Source organism: Nerophis lumbriciformis, linkage group LG24 (assembly GCF_033978685.3).
Source record: "Nerophis lumbriciformis linkage group LG24, RoL_Nlum_v2.1, whole genome shotgun sequence".
NCBI classification, from domain to species: Eukaryota; Metazoa; Chordata; class Actinopteri; order Syngnathiformes; family Syngnathidae; genus Nerophis; species Nerophis lumbriciformis.
Window position 1 is genome coordinate 1,910,401 of NC_084571.2, and position 19,974 is coordinate 1,930,374.

A 19,974-nucleotide genomic window follows, 5' to 3' on the forward strand; every position below is an offset into this window, starting at 1 on the left:
CCACAAGTGTCTGTACATGTAGACGAAGGAGAAACACGGCATGTCTGGATGACTCGCCTTCATACTTCCATTGGTTAGCTCCGAGCTTTATTTTGAAGCTGGCTGTGGCGTGTTCTTTCTGACGTCACTTCCTGAGTGGGCGAGGTCTTTCCGGCGTCACTTTCTCTCCGAACTCACTTTGTAAACGATCAATGAGCCCATACAAAGCTAAGTGCCGGAAATTCAAGAATTGCACGGCTGACTTACCCGTGTAAAAATTTGTCCGAAGAGGGGGACCTTAAACGCTGGTTTAGTGTGGCTGAAACGGGGCGTAGGCTAAATAATTATTTGTTTAAGGGGTTAAACGACTTAGTGTAGACATGGCCTTAGAGAAGTGTTTTGGGGGCTCTGACGACTGGATGCACTGACACACTCATAGTAAAAAAAAAAAGGTGGAGTTCTATGGGTATTCATTTTTATCTTCACTTTTATCGTTATCACCATAAATGGCAGGTTATTGTGATAGACCTGGGGGCCTGTGGGCCTTGAATTTGACACCTGTGGTCTAAATGCCCTAAATTACCATTACAGTAATAACAAAAAATTAACAATATTGCTTTTCAACCATTTCGATTGCTTCAGATTTTGCCGTTCAATTCTAATACAGTACCAACAAGTGGTGCACAGACAACGTATCTTTGGGTGCACATTCAGCCCGTTTTCCAGGCAAGAACGTTTCTGTCCACCAGAATCTTCTCTGTTTTCAGGTCAACTCTGTAATGCTGTGCAAGTTCGTTTACACTGCTATTATTTGTGCAATGTTTCCCTGTTTGCAAGTTGCCTGCTAGCTTTCCCATGCAAAAACACTGTACTTATGTGTTTGGGCCGTCCACTTTCAACCATTTAGACGCATTCAGTGTTTGTTTTGTAAATCTATTACGGTGCCAAAAAGGTGTGAGCGAAATAATCTTGCAAGTGCAAACATTTTTTCACAAGAACCTCCTGGGCGCTAAACCTCCTCCTGTTCTTTCAACCTAATGACACCACTTGTGTTTTCTTTGTGGATGACATCATGCAACAGATTGCTCATTGTAAAAGGTTAGCTAGATAAAATATGGCCACAGGAGTTAGTAAAGAAATTCATTTCAACATGTGCATTAATGCATTGTCCGTTTGTTATTGTTATTTTGAACATGAGTTATTGAGTGAGCATACATCAAAGTTCCCCCATTGATTCCCTTCATAATGCCCATTTTTGCCATACTGTAAACCTGCCATCTTATAATGCTTTTTCGATGAAAAGCAAATTAACCCAAGCATTTTCCTTTAAAGGGTACTTGCAAATCCTATTAAGTGTAATTTGACCCCTCAACCACTAGATGGCGCCAGAGTAGAGTACCGTAAATTCGCATTAGACGCACATTGGCGTTGAAAAGGGAAACATCTTAGCGAACTTATATGCAATAAAAACATTGTTGGTGAGGTTGTCATTTAATAAGAGTTACGTGAATATGAAAATTGGTTTTCTTTGACAAAAAGCGCTTGGAAACAAAAATTTCATATTGAGGGTTGATCTAAAGATTTAAGTGTTGAAAGTAAAAAAAAATATATATGACTAACTTTTATGACTGAGACCCGCTCGGCTCCCTGGGACCTTTAACATTCACTATATTTGGGGCATCCCTAAAAGGGTTCAAATCCCAGGAATGACACTACTGTACCCTTCACACTGCTTGTATCTCAGCCGTAAGAGTTGTGGGACATAGTTTGAGCAATTGTCTAACACCCAGCACTCACTTCTCGCATCACAAGTGGATTAATGACAAATCTATCGTTACAGCCATTTTGCAGGATTACTGTGTGAGAAAGGCTGGTCACATGATCAGCGTGTCACAGCAAGATTGCACCACCCTTGTGCTCATCTAGAAGTGTGAAAAAGCTACGGTATTATCTACATTTTCAAGAGAATTGCCTTCCACTCGGATGTCCCCACTGGGGCAGCTCTTCTACTGCATCCAAAGTGCTTCATAAGATGAATTAGGAGAGGCAGGCTGCAGCCGTGTGTGTTTTAGTAATTAAACAAGCTGAGTCAGCATGTGCGCATCGGTTGAAAACAATGCGAGATGATGCATATACACGCATGTCGCCACAAACGTGCATCTTACTGGAGGCTCTTACAGCTGTACGGGTCACATGACACCCCCATCCAATCAGTCAGCACACAAGAAAAAAAAAACATTGACACAAATGACCAAGGAGTGTGTCATAGACCACATATGTGTGTGCGTGTTTTGGTTTCTCTAAATGCACGTGCATTGATGCATGCTTTGTCGTTCTATTTTTGGGGAGTATTTTTTTTTAGCATGGGGGGGGATTTGAAGGTGCGTCGCTGCGCTAACGAGCGAGATGAGACCCAGTGTGGCGACAAGCAAGCAGCTGCAGCAACAGGCTGAGGCCTTCTTGGAGTCTCTCTGTCAACTTGATTATCATTGAACGTGGACCACAACATCCAAGATGGTCGCCGAAGAAGGGGGGTTTGGGGACTAGAGGACATGCCAGGACGCTACACGAGATAACGATTCACATTACATTGCAGAGAAAGTGGATGTATGAGAGTGCCTTCAACCTGCAGCCTTCTAATGGCCACAGGGGGGCACCCTTAGAGGGAGGGAGGGAAAACTGCCATCAAACAAAGTTCTGGTATGTACAGAGTATACCTGCATGTCAGTGCAAGATTGCACACTGTCTGAATAATTGTCTAAGTTATCACAAAGCTTTGTGTTTCAATGAGTTCCCGGCGAGCAGACAAAAGCTGTCTTTGATCCTACCAAGAAGAAGGCTTGTAAAACTCCACTGTGTAGGATGGGAAGCAACATGAAGGTGTTCTGTTTCTTTGATGTATTGTAATCAACAGAAAGATATTGTCTTGACCCGAGATCTACAAAGCGAAGAGGAAGCAGGACCTGACTCCCCTCCAGGGACCTCTTCTTTGAACTGTTTTACGACCTTTTCTTTGAACTGTTGTAATCAAAGGCGATGGCTGTTTACGACGCCGTCTCTTAGAAACAGCTGTTGCCATGTAATCAGGGAAAGTCCAAATAAAAGAGGAGGCGTACAATCTTTCGCCAGAGCGTGATGGAGACTGTAAAAGAGTACAGCCCAGACGTCTCTTCTCAATTGAGCCACATTTAATTCTGTCTGTTTAATTCCTTGCTTCTTGTCTTGTTTAATAGATGTCATCAGTGTTTGAACCTGACACACACGCTGTGTTGAAAACGCTAGCTTCTAGAGGTGTATCAAATACTGGTTCGATATCAGCAAAACCTTATATGGGGGCTTGCATGTAAAATATCCGATACAGGTGCAAAGCTGGACAGCTATATATCCTTGAATAAGCACAAGGTTGAGTTTTGCTTGTACTTGATTTTACTAGTGCTCCAAGATATTGCTCTAAGACTTTCACAAAGTCTACCATGATTAGTGAGCCAACACAGAAAACAGCGCTCTCGGTGCAATGGTTGAGGGAAGTGGCGTTTGGGTAATTTTGAAAGTTTTTGGGATGTTTTTTTTTTTTTAGAGGGCTTTATAGGAGGAATAGATTAATCCTCAAAACCTGCATTGTTAGCCGCCTCTTCCAAGCAGAATGTTACGATGTAGAACGCACAGAAAATGGAAAGACGTGTATACTTCTCACTTAAGGATTTTGGATGATTGACTAAATTAAAAAAAATGCAGTTTCATTTTTCAACTTCATAATCCAGGTTTTTAAATTTCTTATATCTATGGCTGTCTTAATTACTTACGTTGATTTCCTAAAAACGCGGCTGGTCTCGGAATCTACTGTACCTTAAAATCTAGTAGAGACGTCCCAATTGTCCGATATTTGCCTTTTTTCAACTGACCAGTGTTTGGCTGATGAGCTGCCAAACCCAGCCGATCTTTACCACAGCTGTGTCCCACTTCGGGCTGCAATGATTCATCGAGTAAATTCATTAATCCAATTAGAAAAAAGCCTCAATTTGGATTTTTGTTGCTTCGGCGATTTGTTTAATGAGTAAAATAAGCGCAAGACTGCTCCAAATACGAGAGCCGTCCACCTATTAGTGATTGGCCTGTGTGCATGTGGGCGTTCGGGGGGAACAACTTAGTGCGGCTAAAGAGATATCTCAAAGAAAAACAATGAGAAAGTGGACGAGAGAGAAGAAGAAAGTAGCTGTCAAAAGTTCTGCAATAATTTATTTTTCTTGTTATTATTAGTCATTTTTGGGTCATTTTTTTATTGTTTACAAACTCAGAAGAGTATGTGTCTGGATACAGAAAGGACTAGTTATTGTACATTAGCCAGTGTATTTTGTTTAAAAAAAAATAATAATGCAGCATTCAATACCACACATTTACCACAAATCTGATTTAATTTTAAAAGTAATAAGATATGTTTTTGATTAAATTGTGTTTATTTTAGTTACTTGCTATAAAACATTTTCAGTTCTAAGATATATTGTTAAAGTATCACATCGGAGCTTGAAATCTGATGCCAAAACATTGAATGGGAATCCGAGACCAAAAATGCTAACTGGGAAATCCCTGAAATCTAGCAAATGTGTTTAATTTACAGATGAATCCGATGAATCTGGAGATTCATTTTTCACACTGAGCAGCAACAATTAAACAGTGACAGAGCCCATCTTCAAATGAGATGTTAAACATGAGAATTACTGCAACAATACTGTTGGATGGACATCAGTCTACAGGAGATTATGACACCAACACTGATGTAAAGAGCTTTAAAGTACTTAAATACAAGGACGGAAACAAGAAAGATTTCTTCCATTTTAACAGCTTTCGGCAGAGAACAGACCAAGGTCAAACAACCTGGATACAACAGACATGCATTGTTGACCAAGATATAAGAGATCGACCGATTAATGGCGTCAATGTTTGGCATTTTGACATACAGTACAGGCCAAAAATTTGGACACATCTTCTTCAAGCACACCTGTGAAGTGAAAACCCTTTCAGGTGACTACCTCTTGAAGCTCATCGAGAGAATGCCAAGAGTGTGCAAAAAAGTATTTAGAGCAAAGGGTGGCTATTTTGAAGAAACTAGAATATAAAACATGTTTTCAGTTATTTCACCGTTTTGTGTTAAGTACATAACTCCACATGTGTTCATTCATAGTTTTGATGCCTTCAGTGACAATAGTCATGAAAATAAAGAAAACACATTGAATGAGAAGGTGTTTCCAAACTTTTGGCCTGTACTGTATATCAGTATCAGCCTTATTTTTGTTACAACTACAATAAAACTACATTAGCAGATACAATATACATGCATGATACCAATATTTAGTATTTAAAAAAATAAATGGGGAAAGAGATGTAACTGTAGCCATGCCTGCTTGCCCTGCATTAGAAACATTATTTTTGCTGGAGCCCAATTTTCTATTTACCGGTATTCAATTCATTTAAGAATAAAAAATACTCCAATTGTCAATAATTCTACCCAAATATAATGCAGGGTCATTAAAGTTAATGTTCCGTGATTCAATCAAATATCGCGACAGAGATGGATGGACAGAAAAGATATCTCTGCCAAAAATCCAAACTTTGTTTGACAAATCTTGACAAATAGGAGACCTATTATATGAGTAAAGAGGAGCAGGCAGCAGCTCACACATTCTCATACTTTCTGTAACACCCAAAAAGAAATGTCAGACAGCTTAACAAATGTCTCAACTATAAGCTACGTTAAGGAGCCCAGAATTGTTTTTATTTAAATGTTTGTAATATTTCAGGGTTCCTGTGATGAATATTAGAATCAAAGAAGTGTTATAAAACTTTATAAACTTGAGTAGATGGCGAGTTATTGCAATGTAGAGAAATCCCATATTTACCAATTTACCCAGATTTCCCATATTTTGACATGCAAATGTCGATGCGCCTTTTAGACACACGTAATAAAGACCTTTGTGATATCGCCTGATATTTTTGCAGCTAAATTAGCCACAACATTAGCGCCGCATAAAACATGTCGCTACTAGGGCTGCAATTAACGATTACTTTGATAGTCAATTAGTCAACGATTATCTTAACGATTGGTCGACTCGTCAGATAATAAAGCGTATACACATTTAATGGCTCTAATTTTTCCATCAACTTCTAAATGCAGCTTAAATTATTTTAGGCATGTGCTTACTAACAACAAAGATGACTAATTCATTCATAAATATTTACTGTAACTGTGCTGCTCATTCAGCAGTCACGATTTAATTATTATTAAATGGTTTTCATTAATAAGAAAGGAAAGGCAAATTGCTAAAAAAAAATAAAATAAAATAAAAAAATAAAATAACCTTGTGTTAAAATAGCAACAATGTAAAAAAAAAAAAAATCTAACTTCCTCAAAAATAAAAAGCATTTTGTGATGCTTGAAAAGCTGCACACTGGTATATTGACTATTGATTAACTATTGTAAGTTTCAGCATTCTAATAGACTCAATGTGTACAACTGTATCTTTGATTAATTCTTAAAATGTTTAATAGATTGTATTTTTAATCTTATCATACCTCGGCATTGGTGCCTGTCTCTTGCTGTGTGTTTGTGTGTGAGCGCGTTTTGCGATTGTTATTGTGCCTTTTTTTACGGCATTGCTTTAAAAAGTAATTTAATTGATGTAAACAAAGGTTGACTTTGGCTAAAATTATAGTTATTTTTCACACAACTTCGTCTCACACTTCTTAGCTAGCTTGCAAGGTAGAAGCGAACACTCTATACTATAGAGAGCCTACTGACCAACTGCATTTCTGTCTGGACTGGAGCCTGCGGTGCCTCAGACTGGAAGTCTCTGCAGAGAGTGGTGAGGACAGCGGAAAAGATCATCAGGATTCCTCTTCCTCCTATCTAGGAGATCGCAAAAAGCCGCTGCCTGACCAGGGCTCAGAAAATCTGCAGATACTCCTCCCACCCACACAAAGGACTGTTTTCACTGCTGGACTCTAGAAAGAGGTTCCGCAGCCTCCGTAGCAGAACCTCTAGGCTATGTAACAGCTTCTTCCCTCAGGCCATGAACGCATCATAATAATCCCCTCAATTCCCCCCAAAAATGCATTAACTCGCTGGAATATAAAGACAATATAACATGCATCCATAAACGTGGATGCATATGTAAAAGTGCAATATATTTATCTGTACAGTAATCTATTTATTCATATCTGCACCTTATTGCTCTTTTATACTACCATGAGCTAATGCAACAAAATTTTGTTTTTATCTGTAAAGTTCAAATTTGAATGACAATAAAAAGGAAGTCTAAAGTCTTACCGAGGTTGAGACCGCATCCTCCCTCCAAATGTCCGACATCATGCCTCCTCTTTAAATGCTCGCGCATCACAAATGTACTGCCATAAAAACAAGGTCCGCTTTGCAAAATGAGCAATGTTTTTAACAAGAATAAGAAGAAATGTGTTCACACGTTACATGTTATCACTGACGATGTTTTTGCGAGTGGCGGTGCGGACCCACTTCCGCCCGGAAAAAACACGAATGATGAGGTCACGACTATTGTCGACAGATATAATTGTCGGCGACAAATTTAATTGTCGACATTTGCCAACATTAAAAGCCCTCGTTGCTACTGGTCCGACTTTCCTAAAAAATATATTGTTAAAAACAACTTAGAGCCTTGTCCAGCTGTTTACTGACGTATGCTAGTTATGTTTAAAATAACTTTCAGACACATGAACAATAACAAGACCTGATAGCTCAGTTACAGCTCATTTTTATTACCTGTTACCTATTCTGTGTTACCGTATTTTTCGGAGTATAAGTCGCACCGGAGTATAAGTCGCACCTGCCGAAAATGCATAATAAAGAAGGAAAAAAACATATAAGTCGCACTGGGGCCAGGCCAAACTATGAAAAAAACTGCGACTTATAGTCCAAAAAATACGGTATATGTGTTTTATGTTGCACGATTATACCAAGAAAAATTCCTAGTTTGTGAACCCGTTCTCAAACAATGGTAATAAAACTATTCTGATTCTGATTCTGATCTGATTATCGGCTGTAAATATTGGGAAATAACCAGAAATCGGAACCTAATTGACCCAAGCTTGACCCCTACAGTGTGTTTTGCAGAAACCGCTTTCAAAAGTCTCAACTTTTAATCCAACAAGAAAATGTTCACAGAGGAGATGACAGACTTTGAAAATGTATTCGCAGCTCCAATCATCGCTTACAACCCAGCTGAGGCGTTGTCGGAGCAACAAGTGGGTGTCGACTTTGTGCCTTGATGAAACATAAAAAGGCCTGGAAAGATCAGTCGTGAGGTTTCTCTCTGGAATGTTCCAGAACAGAAAAATGTGTGTGTGTGTGTGTGTGTGTGTGTGTGTGTGTGTGTGTGTGTGTGTGTGTGTGTGTGTGTGTGTGTGTAACCGCTGTGGTACAAGAGTGATGTGATGGCCGAGAGGATAACACAAAAAGACAACCTCGCGCCATACAAGAGTCCCAAGGACAGAAAGAGCAGCTTTTCATAATAAATCAACTCTTGTCACCAGAAGAAAAATAATCCATGGCAACCTACGAGCTGACAGACGACCCCAAACGAACCCCAGCTGATGTTTAAGCGTTTACTCACGGTTTGGAAGTCGGCGTGGTTGCACTCCTGGCCTTGGTAGCGGCAGTAGAGCATCATCTCTTTCAGGTCGTGTCCGACGCGCTCCATGAACTCTTTCATGCTGAACACCTTGGGCTTATACGCCGTGAAGTTGGCCGTCTCCCGCAGGAAGGCCAGCACGTCGGGCTCGGCCAGGTGCGGCTGCGGGATGTCGAGGTGCACGTCCAGCAGCGCCAGCAGCTCGCCGGCGTGGTACAGGTCATTGCGCGTCAGCTGACTGAAGCGGTACGCGTTGAGGTTGCAGATCGTCACGGCGGGGAACACCAGGCTGCCGGACACCACCGCGTCCAAGCTGGTCACGTGGGGGAAGGAGAGGAAGTAGGCCAGCCGCTCGGCGCTCTCCAGGGCCAACAGGGCCAGGCAGGCCAGCAGCGCCACCGCCCACAGCAGGCGGCGTGCCGTGCCGTGGCCGTAGGGGAAGAGGAAGCGGAGGCCGTGCAGGGTGCTGCTCTGGGCGAAGGCCTGCCAGGAAGTGGGGTGCAGGCTCTCCTGGCTGCCGGGGCTTTCCTTCAGGTCCATCATCAGGGATCCCCCGCCTCCGCCAGCGGGGCGGCCACTGCTCCCGCACCTCCTGCACAGGAAACACCTGAGATTACTTCTAAAAGGTAAAAGTAAAACCAACACTTATACACTCACGCCTCCTTGACAACAATCCTCTGTGGCGGCCACACAGCGAGGTGAGAGTCATTTACACACACACACACACACGCACACACACACACACACAAAGCTTCTAGGGGTTTTGCGCACAGCTAACGGCGAGCTTCTGCACCTTTCTGGTTCAGGCTAGCGAGTAGACATCCGGCGGGTGAAAGTGTGTGTGTGTGTGTGTGTGTGTGTGTGTGAGTGAGTATGTGAAATAGAGTGATGGAGAGAGAGAGCAGTTGATGATCAAAGCCACTGTTTAGTCGCGTGCGCCAATCCAAACTCCTCCCGTCTTGCTCAGTCCAGATACATCCGCTTCCCCTCCTCTTTCCAGCTCATCTGTGGCGGCGCCGAACAACATGCTCGCACAGAGAGAGAGAGAGAGAGAGAGAGAGAGAGAAAAAGAGAGGGAGGAGGAAGAAAGCAAGGCGAGCATCTCCCTGGCTGGATACATTCACTCCCTCACTCTTGCACATCACCTCGGATAGACGCCGACGGACCAACAGGAAGGAACAAAAAGCTGGTCAAGACTTAGACCAACAGATGGACGGATGAATGGACAGATGATCGTAGAAGGGGAGAACAGTAATGGTTGGCTGGATAAAGAAGTGAAGGGTGGGTGTCATGGCAAGTGAAGCAGAAGTGAGGAGCGGCGGCCAGCAGCGAGATGTTGCTTAGGAGGGAGGGAGCGGGACTAAAATAAGACGTAAAAAAAAAAAGATGGCATGGAAGTGCGGTCGCACGAGGCGAGGTCAGAGGTCGCACGGCATCGCACGCACGGGAGGCTCACAACCAAAAAAACAAGTTTTGATATGTACTATACAACCTGGGAGAAAACGGCGGTCAAAATGACGTCTAAAAATGTATATGCTGGCACAATAATAACTTTTACTGTGTCAGTGCAGTATGTGGAGCAAAATTAGCTCAAGCAATGAGCGGAGAACAACAATGTATTTTAAAAGTTAAAAGTTAAAAAATGATTGTCACACACACACACTCTGTACGGTGAAATTATCCTCTACTTTTGACCCATCCCCACAGGGGAGCAGTGAGCAGCAGCGGTGGCTGCGCCCGGGAATCATTTGGTGATTTAACCCCCAAGAAGGGAAGCAATGGGTTCCATTTTATAATCTTTGGTATGACTCGGCCGAACTTACGACCTACTGATCTCAGGGCGGACACTCTAACCACAAGGCCACTGAGCATAATAATATTTTATTATTTATTCATCACATTATACATCTATATATTTATTTGTTATGGTTTCAATACATCTTTCTGGTGAGGCAGGATGAAAGTGTTTTGAGAGCTTTGATATGGCAAACTAAGGGTTACTGGTTCGAACCCCGGCTTTTGCCATCCTAGTCTCATCGGTTATGTCCTTGAGCAAGACACTTCGCCCTTGCTACTGATGGGTCGTGGTTACGGCCTTACATGGCAGCTTCCGCCATCAGTGTGTGAATGTGCGTATGGATGGGTGATTGTGGAAATAGTGTCAAAGCGCTTTGAGTACCTTGAAGTAGGGCTGGGCGATACATCGAATATACTCGATGTATCGCGGGTTTGTCTCTGTGCGATATATAAAATTACTATATCGTTATATTCGAGTATAGGTTCTCACGCAGTTGCTTTTAGCTGCAGGCATTACACTACAGGCTCTTCTCACTCTTTCTTGTCTCTCCTCCTCACAGAGACGTAAAACAAGCGCACCTTCTTACATACGTCAGATACTGTCGCGGAGCAGAGAGGTAGCGGCATGGGTAACGTTAGCTGTGGCAGGTGGTGTAAGCGGAGCGGTGCGAGTGGTAATACGAGAGAAAGAGGGTGCGAATCTGGTAACAAATGAAGGAAGAATTAATTCCTAAGAAAAACAGCACAGGGTCCATCGTCTGGCGGTGGTTTGGCTTCAAGCGGGAATATGTTGAACAAACAACAGTAATATGTCAAGTATGCGGCAGAAGCGTTGCTACAAAAAGTAGCATTACTGCTAATTTGTAGCATCATTTGAAAAGTCACCCGCTATAGAATGAAGAGTGCTTGAAACTCTGCATGTCAACATCTCCGGCCGGTGCCACACCCACAAAATGCCGAAGCAACTATTTTCCACATCAACAAGGGTTGGAATTGGGGGTTAAATCACCAAAAACGATTCCTGGGCGCGGCACCACTGCTGCCCACTGCTCCCCTCACCTCCCAGGGGGTGATCAAGGGGATGGGTCAAATGCAGTGGACCAATTTCCCTACACCTAGTGTGTGTGTGACAATCATTTGCACTTTAACTTTAACACCGTATGAAAAAAATAGTCAACAACAGAAGGAGATAACGTCCGCAGGAACCTACCACATAGCGAAGGACATACACTATTTGATTTCCTATTATGCAGCTCATTTTTATTTGACAGTTATTGAAATATCTTGTGTGACATCATGCACAAAAGTGCACTTTATTTGTTTTAAACTATTGTAGTGGCGTTCCGTACAAAAAGTGCACTTTAATTTAGTGTTGTTTTGATTTGTCATCTTAGTGACATCATAATAATAGCTTGTTTTAAAATGTCTCTGACAATCTTGCACTTTCTGTTTTGGAAATGACATGAATGTTTGTGCCACTGCTTAATAACTGTTTAATAAATACAGTTTTGCTAAATTGACTTTGTTGTGATTTCCCTCTCTGCATGAAAGTTTAAAAGTAGCATATATTAATGCAGTATGAAGAAGAATGTTTTAATGTAGACACATAGAATCATCATACTGCTGTGATTATATGCATCAAGTGTTCATCCAAGGCGAAGGCAAAATATTGAGATATATATCGTGTATCGTGACATGGCCAAAAAATATTGAGATATTAATAAAATGCCATATCGCCCAGCCATGCATTTATCATTTCATGTCAATTTTTATATATCTGTACAGTATGTTTATTAGGAGTGTCAAAAAAAAAAGATTTTCAAATTAATTGCGATTCTTATTTGTAACAATTCTTAACCGATTCAAAAAAATCAAAAATCTTTTTTTTTTTTTTTTTTTTTTTTTTTTTTTTAAATCTGTCCTGTCCAGCCACTCAGGCAAATCAAATTGTTGATGTAGATGAGAAGCGTGGGATACTTCTCTTGTTGCCTTTTTTGTGTTTGACTTTGTTAAATGTTTGGGTAGAATAGAAATAGAATTAAAAAAAAAAAAAAAACAGTTTTCTTTTGAGTAATATAGAAATGTATCAATTATTTTATGGAGGAATGTAGCTAATAGAGGAGGGGAAAATCGTATTCAAGATGCAACGCAATTCGGACATGGACGATTATAAAATCGATTACTAAACGTCAATAAACCATAATCGATGTATTTATTGTAAATAAAGAATAGCACACGGTTGTAAAATGTGTTCGACTGAAGCGAACCACCTCACCAAGAGATCCGACGAGCTCCTTTATTACAAGGCACTCATGTTCTAGTTTTGCACACATTTCAATTTATTTATTAAATGTGATGGGAATTTATTTTTACAAATGCACTGTTTTTCCAAAGGTGAAGGTGATAAACGCTTATTTAGTAAAACAAAATAATTGTAAAACTGCATCAATATGCATAAATCAAAGATGCATCAAACTTTTTTTTTTTTTTAATTCAAATCGTAAATCCTGAATCATGATCGAATTGTGAGGTGTAACCCAATGTTATTAAAAAGTATTGATTTTGAATCGAGAATCGATTCTTAACTGAATCATTACCACCAGGAATCGAATTGTGTGGTGCCCTAATATTTATTATTTTGTATTTTTAGGGCGGCAAATACAAGTGTTTTGAATGATTTGATATGTACTACAACCTAGGGAAACTTGAAGGGAACTGTACATAAATATATATACTGTATATGCTGGCACAACATTGAAAATGTTTACTGTGTCAATATGTGAAGTAAAATGTCTGATATAATTTCTTACTCCATTATTTGAAGTTATTTTTTATAAATCTATACAGTACAGGATTTTCCGTAATGTAATATATATATATATATATATATATATATATATATGTATATATATATATATATATATGTGTCCAGGGAAGTGCGGAGATGAAAGTTTTTGCATTGATGTGACGATTATCACAGGACTGGCAATTAAAATTAAAGTTCATAGCGTCGGACTTTGTGATTTCTTCTGAGGACTACAATATACTGTATTATATTTCTTGAATTTGTTTTCAAATAAAAACTACCCTTATTTTCAAGGTGTGGCGGTAATGAAAATGCTGTGGTGGCGCGCCACATTCAATTACATTAGGGAAAATCCTGTACTGTGTATATATATATATATATATAATTTGCACACAATTGACAAGTGATGTACCGAAAACTAGACCACTGAAAACAGACTTTGATTACCTAAAACTGCACCACTGAAACTGGATGTAAACAAATTGCACGCCATTGTCTGGAGTGTTGTCAGCATGTCTGCAAAGTTGACGCAATTTTAATATATCCCAGATATACCCGCCAATGGCCATCCACAAAATGTGCAAATATGAAGAGGACAGTGGCGAATCCAAATGAACATATGTATTTGTAAATGCTCCCCCCCTTAACCTACAGTGTATGTCGATGTGTCATTGACCGGGCTAGCATGCAAAGCATTGGTTGCACGAACATACTAGCCTTGTTAGACAGGTCATAGACTGTATTTGACAATATAGTTTACATAAGTAATAAGAAAACATAAATGCCTGACTTACCTATCAAGGAGGAAATTAGCAAGTTTGGCGTCAGATGAAAAAATCTTCTCCGCCTTCAATTGTCTCCATCTTTCAAAGGCATCCCTGATACAAATCCTCGTTTTGTTCTTGGCTTTGTCATGAATAAGTTGAGAATCGTAACGCCGCCTTTCAGATTTACTAAGGTCTGACATGTTTAGTAACTTTACCAGTGGCAGTAGCCAGACAAAGAGGGTGGTGCGTAACTGGCAACCTGAATGTGACACACTCGCGGACTTTCTAATTGGCCAAACGGTGGAGGGCGGGGCATTGAAATGAAAACAAGATTTCGGGGCTCTAAATCTAATTTTGAAATGAGCATATCCCGGCTGAACTACGGTTATCAGTTATAGAAGCATTCGAAAAGAACATGATTTATTAATGCCTTTTGACATATCAGGGCCATTTAATGATGACTTTATATGGCACCTTTAATAACAGATTTGTTTTTAAATGTACAGTATGCATGCATTTTTGAGGCTTTTTAAATAGACAAATATAGCACATTTTGCAAATTACTCTGTCATGGTGACCACGCCCATGACCAATCGATCATCAATAATCAATCAAAGTTTATTTTTATAGCCCTAAATCACGAGCGTCTCAAATGGCTGCACAAGCCACAACGACATCCTCAGATCCCACATCAAGGCAAGAAAAAACTCAAACCCAATGGGATTACAATGAGAAACCTTGGAGGGGACCGCAGATGTGGGGACCCCGCCCTTTGGGCGACCGGTGCAATGGACGTCAAGTGGATCTAGCATAATAGTGTGAGAGTCCAGTCCATAGTGGATCTAACATAATAGTGTGAGAAACCACACTTTTGACCACCCCCACCACTACAGGTATCCTTTCAGTCAAGGGGAAACCCTGCAGTATGTTTGTTATTATTGGTTCATATAATTTTTTTAGAGAGGCCGAAAAAAAGCTTTTTTAATATGACATACAACCTGGGAAAAAACAACTTAAAAGGAATTACATTAAAAAATTTATATGCTTGCACAACATTAAAACTTTTACTGCGTCAATAATGGACTAAAAAAATATTTAGAGTTAAAGGAAACCTAACGACATTTGTATTAACTTTTTCTAAAATAAAAAAATACATATAAAAATATAGAAATGTATATTTATAAAAATATATATTTTTTAATTGTATTTATTTTATGTGGATTTAATTTTTGGGTTCATTTATGAGGTTTTGTTACGAAAGCTTTTTTTGTACACTGAATTTTGGTATATTTATTTATTTATTATTCTTTTATTCACTGTTCTGTTAAAAAAGGAGAAGAAGGAAATTGGATAAAATTGATATGATATGAAAAGGGGTAGGATTAAATAAGTTCTGCTTCTTCCGACTCCTTTTCGGACGTGCTGTAATTAAACAACTGGAAATATGTGATGCATCACATTGTATCATATGCATGTTCGAATAAACTGAAACTGAACTGAACTGAATATGTGGAGTAAAATGAGCTCAAGGAATATCGTAATATGAGCCAATTTAAGAATATGCATACAATTCATGCAGTATAATTACAGTGTCTGATATGTATTCATGGATGAACAGATGGATTTGATTTTATCATATATGCCAAATATTTATCAAAAAATGTTTAATAAAATGCAAAAATTAAGTGTTTGAAGTGCATGTCGGTGTCTATTTTCCCATATTAAGCAAATGTTGAATACAGGAAGTAATTGCTGACACATGAAGATTGGTGGGATTAGATCAACTTCATTGTGCAAGTGGAACGATATCAAGTTACTCATTGTAAACGTTGCTAAGCTTGCTGAAAATAAACCATGACTAAAGCCATCAAAGCGGCGGAAAAGGAGATTAAAAAAGGCGGTAGAGGTGTTAAAAAGCGGGGAGCCAAAGGAAAAAACAGCATTGATTATATTTTACACTCAGAAACTGAAAGCTGCTTTCCATGAATGAGGATTCATCGCAAGAAAGAAAGTGAGCAGAAATTAGCTCACCTTTGACTGCAAACACATTGTAATTGGATTGTCATGACGGCGTGTAGCTACAAGTCCGGACAGTAGATAGCATCATTATTAGGCAAAGCCAGTTAGGCCAGCACTTACCGTTAGGAGTAGCTATACTAGTACCTTTAGCTTGCAGTCGCTTATTTGAGTTTCTCGGCTAATGTTTATGCTTTAGGTCAGGGGCGTCAAACTTGTTTTCATTGGGGGCCACATCGCAGTTGCAAACTCCCTCAGAGAGCTACTTGTAGCAGTGGAAAATATTAATACATTTTAAAAAATTTAAAAAATAATTAAGTATATGCATATTCATTATATATTTTTTACGTACACAAAAATCTGTAAATTTTACAGTAAAAACAAAAATGTTGGTGGTTTTTACAGCATTTCAAAGGAAATGAAAAAACAGTAGCATCAAAATGGTTCCCCTAGGGAGAAACCAGGTAACACATGGCACACTGACAAAGCTTATCCTATTGTTACTATAACAATCTACAAGGTTAATACAGTTTGCTTCTCTATATTCCCCTCCATTTATCTGCTGTCTTTTGTATTTCAAGTTATCATAACATATATGTATTGTTTCATTTGAAACAATTGTATTGTTGATAATAGAGGTCACTATTGTTCATTATCCATCCATCCATCCATCCATCTTCTTTCGCTTATCTGAGGTCGGGTCGCGGGGGCAGCAGCCTAAGCAGGGAAGCCCAGACTTTCCCCTCCCCAGCCACTTCGTCCAGCTCTTCCCGGGGTATCCCAAGGCGTTCCCAGGCCAGCCGGGAGACATAGTCTTCCCAACGTGTCCTGGGTCTTCCCCGTGGCCTCCTACCGGTTGGACGTGCCCTAAAAACCTCCCGAGGGAGGCGTTCGGGTGGCATCCTGACCAGATGCCCGAACCACCTCATCTGGCTCCTCTCGATGTGGAGGAGCAGTGGCTTTTCCCCCTGGATGGCAGAGCTTCTCACCCTATCTCTAAGGGAGAGCCCCGCCACCCGGCGGAGGAAACTTATTTCGGCCGCCTGTACCCGTGATCTTGTCCTTTCGGTCATAACCCAAAGCTCATGACCATAGGTGAGGATGGGAACGTAGATCGACCGGTAAATTGAGAGCTTTGCCTTCCGGCTCAGCTCCTTCACCACAACGGATCGATACAGCGTCCGCATTACTGCAGACGCCGCACCGATCCGCCTGTCGATCTCACGATCCACTTTTCCCTCACTCGTGAACAAGACTCCTAGGTACTTGAACTCCTCTATTTGGGACAGGGTCTCCTCCCCAACCCAGAGATGGCACTCCACCCTTTTCCGGGCGAGAACCATGGACTCGGACTTGGAGGTGCTGATTCTCATCCCAGTCGCTTCACACTCGGCTGCGAACCGATCCAGTGAGAGTTGAAGATCCTGGTCAGATGAAGCCATCAGGACCACATCATCTGCAAAAAGCAGAGATCTAATCCTGCAGCCACCAAACCGGATCCCCTCAACGACTTGACTGTGCCTAGAAATTCTGTCCATAAAAGTTATGAACAGAATTGGTGACAAAGGGCAGCCTTGGCGGAGACCAACCCTCACTGGAAACGTGTCCAACTTACTACCGGCAATGCAGACCAAACTTTGACACTGATCGTACAGGGAGCGGACAGCCACAGTCAGACAGTCCGATACCCCATACTCTCTGAGCACTCCCCACGGGACCTCCCGAGGGACACAGTCAAATGCCTTCTCCAAGTCCACAAAGCACATGTAGACTGGTTGGGCAAACTCCGATGCACCCTCAAGGACCCTGCCGAGAGTATAGAGCTGGTCCACAGTTCCATGACCAGGACGAAAACCACACTGTTCCTCCTGAATCCGAGGTTCGACTATCCGGCGTAGCCTCCTCTCCAGTAAGCTGAATAGACCTTACCGGGAAGGCTGAGGAGTGTGATCCCACGATAGTTGGAACACACCGTCCGGTTCCCCTTCTTAAAGAGAGGAACCACCACCCCGGTCTGCCAATCCAGAGGTACCGCCCCCGATGTCCACGCGATGCTGCAGAGTCTTGTCAACCAAGACATCCCCACAGCATCCAGAGCCTTAAGGAACTCAGGGCGGATCTCATCCACCCCCGGGGCCTTTCCACCGAGGAGCTTTTTAACTACCTCAGCAACCTCATCCCCAGAAATAGGAGAGCCCACCACAGATTCCCCAGGCACTGCTTCCTCATAGGAAGACGTGTCGGTGGGATTAAGGAGGTCTTCGAAGTATTCCCTCCACCGATCCACAACATCCGCAGTCGAGGTCAGCAGAACACCATCCGCACCATACACGGTGTTGACAGTGCACTGCTTCCCCTTCCTGAGGCGGCGGATGGTGGTCCAGAATCGCTTCGAAGCCATCCGGAAGTCGTTTTCCATGGCCTCGCCGAACTGCTCCCATGTCCGAGTTTTTGCCTCTGCGACCGCTGAAGCCGCACACCGCTTGGCCTGTCGGTACCTGTCTGCTGCCTCCGGAGTCCTATGAGCCAAAAGAACCTGATAGGAGTCCTTCTTCAGCTTGACGGCATCCCTCACCGCCAACGTCCACCAACGGGTTCTAGGATTACTGCCACAACAGGCACCAACTAACTTGCAGCCACAGCTCCAATCAGCCGCCTCGACAATAGAGTTGCGGAACATGGTCCACTCGGACTCAATGTCCAGCACCTCCCTCGTGACATGTTCAAAGTTCTTCCGGAGGTGGGAATTGAAACTCTCTCTGACAGGAGACTCTGCCAGACGTTCCCAGCAGACCCTCACAATGCGTTTGGGCCTGCCAGGTCTGTCCGGCATCCTCCCCACCATCGCAGCCAACTCACCACCAGGTGGTGATCGGTAGAAGGCTCTGCCCCTCTCTTCACCAGAGTGTCCAAAACATGAGGCCGCAAATCTGATGATACAACTACAAAGTCGATCATGGAACTGCGGCCTAGGGTGTCCTGGTGCCAAGTGTACATATGGACACCCTTATGCTTGAACATGGTGTTTGTTATGGACAATCTGTGACGAGCACAAAATTCCAATAACAAAACACCACTCGGGTTCAGATCTGGGCGGCCATTCTTCCCAATCAGGCCTCTCCAGGTTTCACTGTCGTTGCCAACATGAGCGTTGAAGTCACCCAGTAGGACAAGGGAATCACCCGGGGGGGCACTTTCCAGTACTCCCTCGAGTGTATCCAAAAAGGGTGGGTACTCTGAACTGCTGTTTGGTGCGTAAGCACAAACAACAGTCAGGACCCGTCCCCCCACCTGAAGGCGGAGGGAGGCTACCCTCTCGTCCACTGGGTTGAACTCAAACGTGCAGGCTCTGAGCCGCGGGGCAACAAGAATTGCTACCCCAGCTCGTCGCCTCTCACTGCGTTCAACGCCAGTGTGGAAGAGAGTCCAGCCCCTCTCAAGAGAACTGGTTCCAGAGCCCTTATTGTGCGTCGAGGTGAGTCCGACTATATCCAGCCGGAACTTCTCTACCTCGCGCACAAGCTCAGGCTCCTTCTCCCCCAGCGAGGTGACGTTCCACGTCTCAAGAGCTAGCTTCTGTAGCCGAAGATCGGACCGCCAAGTGCCCTGCCTTCGGCTCCCGCCCAGCTCACAATGCACCCGACCTCTATGGCCCCTGCCATGAGTGGTGAGCCCATTGGAAGGGGGGACCCACGTTGCCTCTTCGGGCTGGGCCCGGCCGGGCCCCATGGGGACAGGCCAGGCCACCAGGCGCTCGCCATCGTGCCCCAACTCCGGGCTTGGCGCCAGAGGGGGGCCCCGTTGACCGGCGTCCAGGCGAGGGAAATCTGAATCCTTGTTGTTTCATTCCCATAGAAGTCTTCATTATCAATAGTGATATATCTATTGGTATTTTTATTGCTCCATTTGTAGTGCAATAATTTTCATTGTCAATTCTGTGTTATTAATATTTACT

At 42.4% G+C, this 19,974-nt stretch overlaps 1 protein-coding gene across 2 annotated transcripts in view; it reads right to left on the reverse strand.

Annotated features, from left to right (window-relative positions):
* The window catches only part of asic2 (acid-sensing (proton-gated) ion channel 2), an 865,381-nt gene that overhangs the window by 834,348 nt on the left and 11,059 nt on the right, over positions 1-19,974 (reverse strand). Inside the window, exons 1-2 of one of the 2 annotated variants that reach the window (XM_061981305.1) lie at positions 9,427-9,620; positions 8,616-9,225 (exon numbers count right to left, since the gene is read on the reverse strand). In XM_061981305.1, coding sequence (XP_061837289.1) covers positions 8,616-9,176 — 561 coding nt within the window. In that variant the 5' untranslated portion in view covers positions 9,177-9,225; positions 9,427-9,620. Of the gene's footprint in view, positions 1-8,615; positions 9,226-9,426; positions 9,621-19,974 lie in introns of those variants that run through there. The other variant, XM_061981307.1, reaches the window with a different exon arrangement.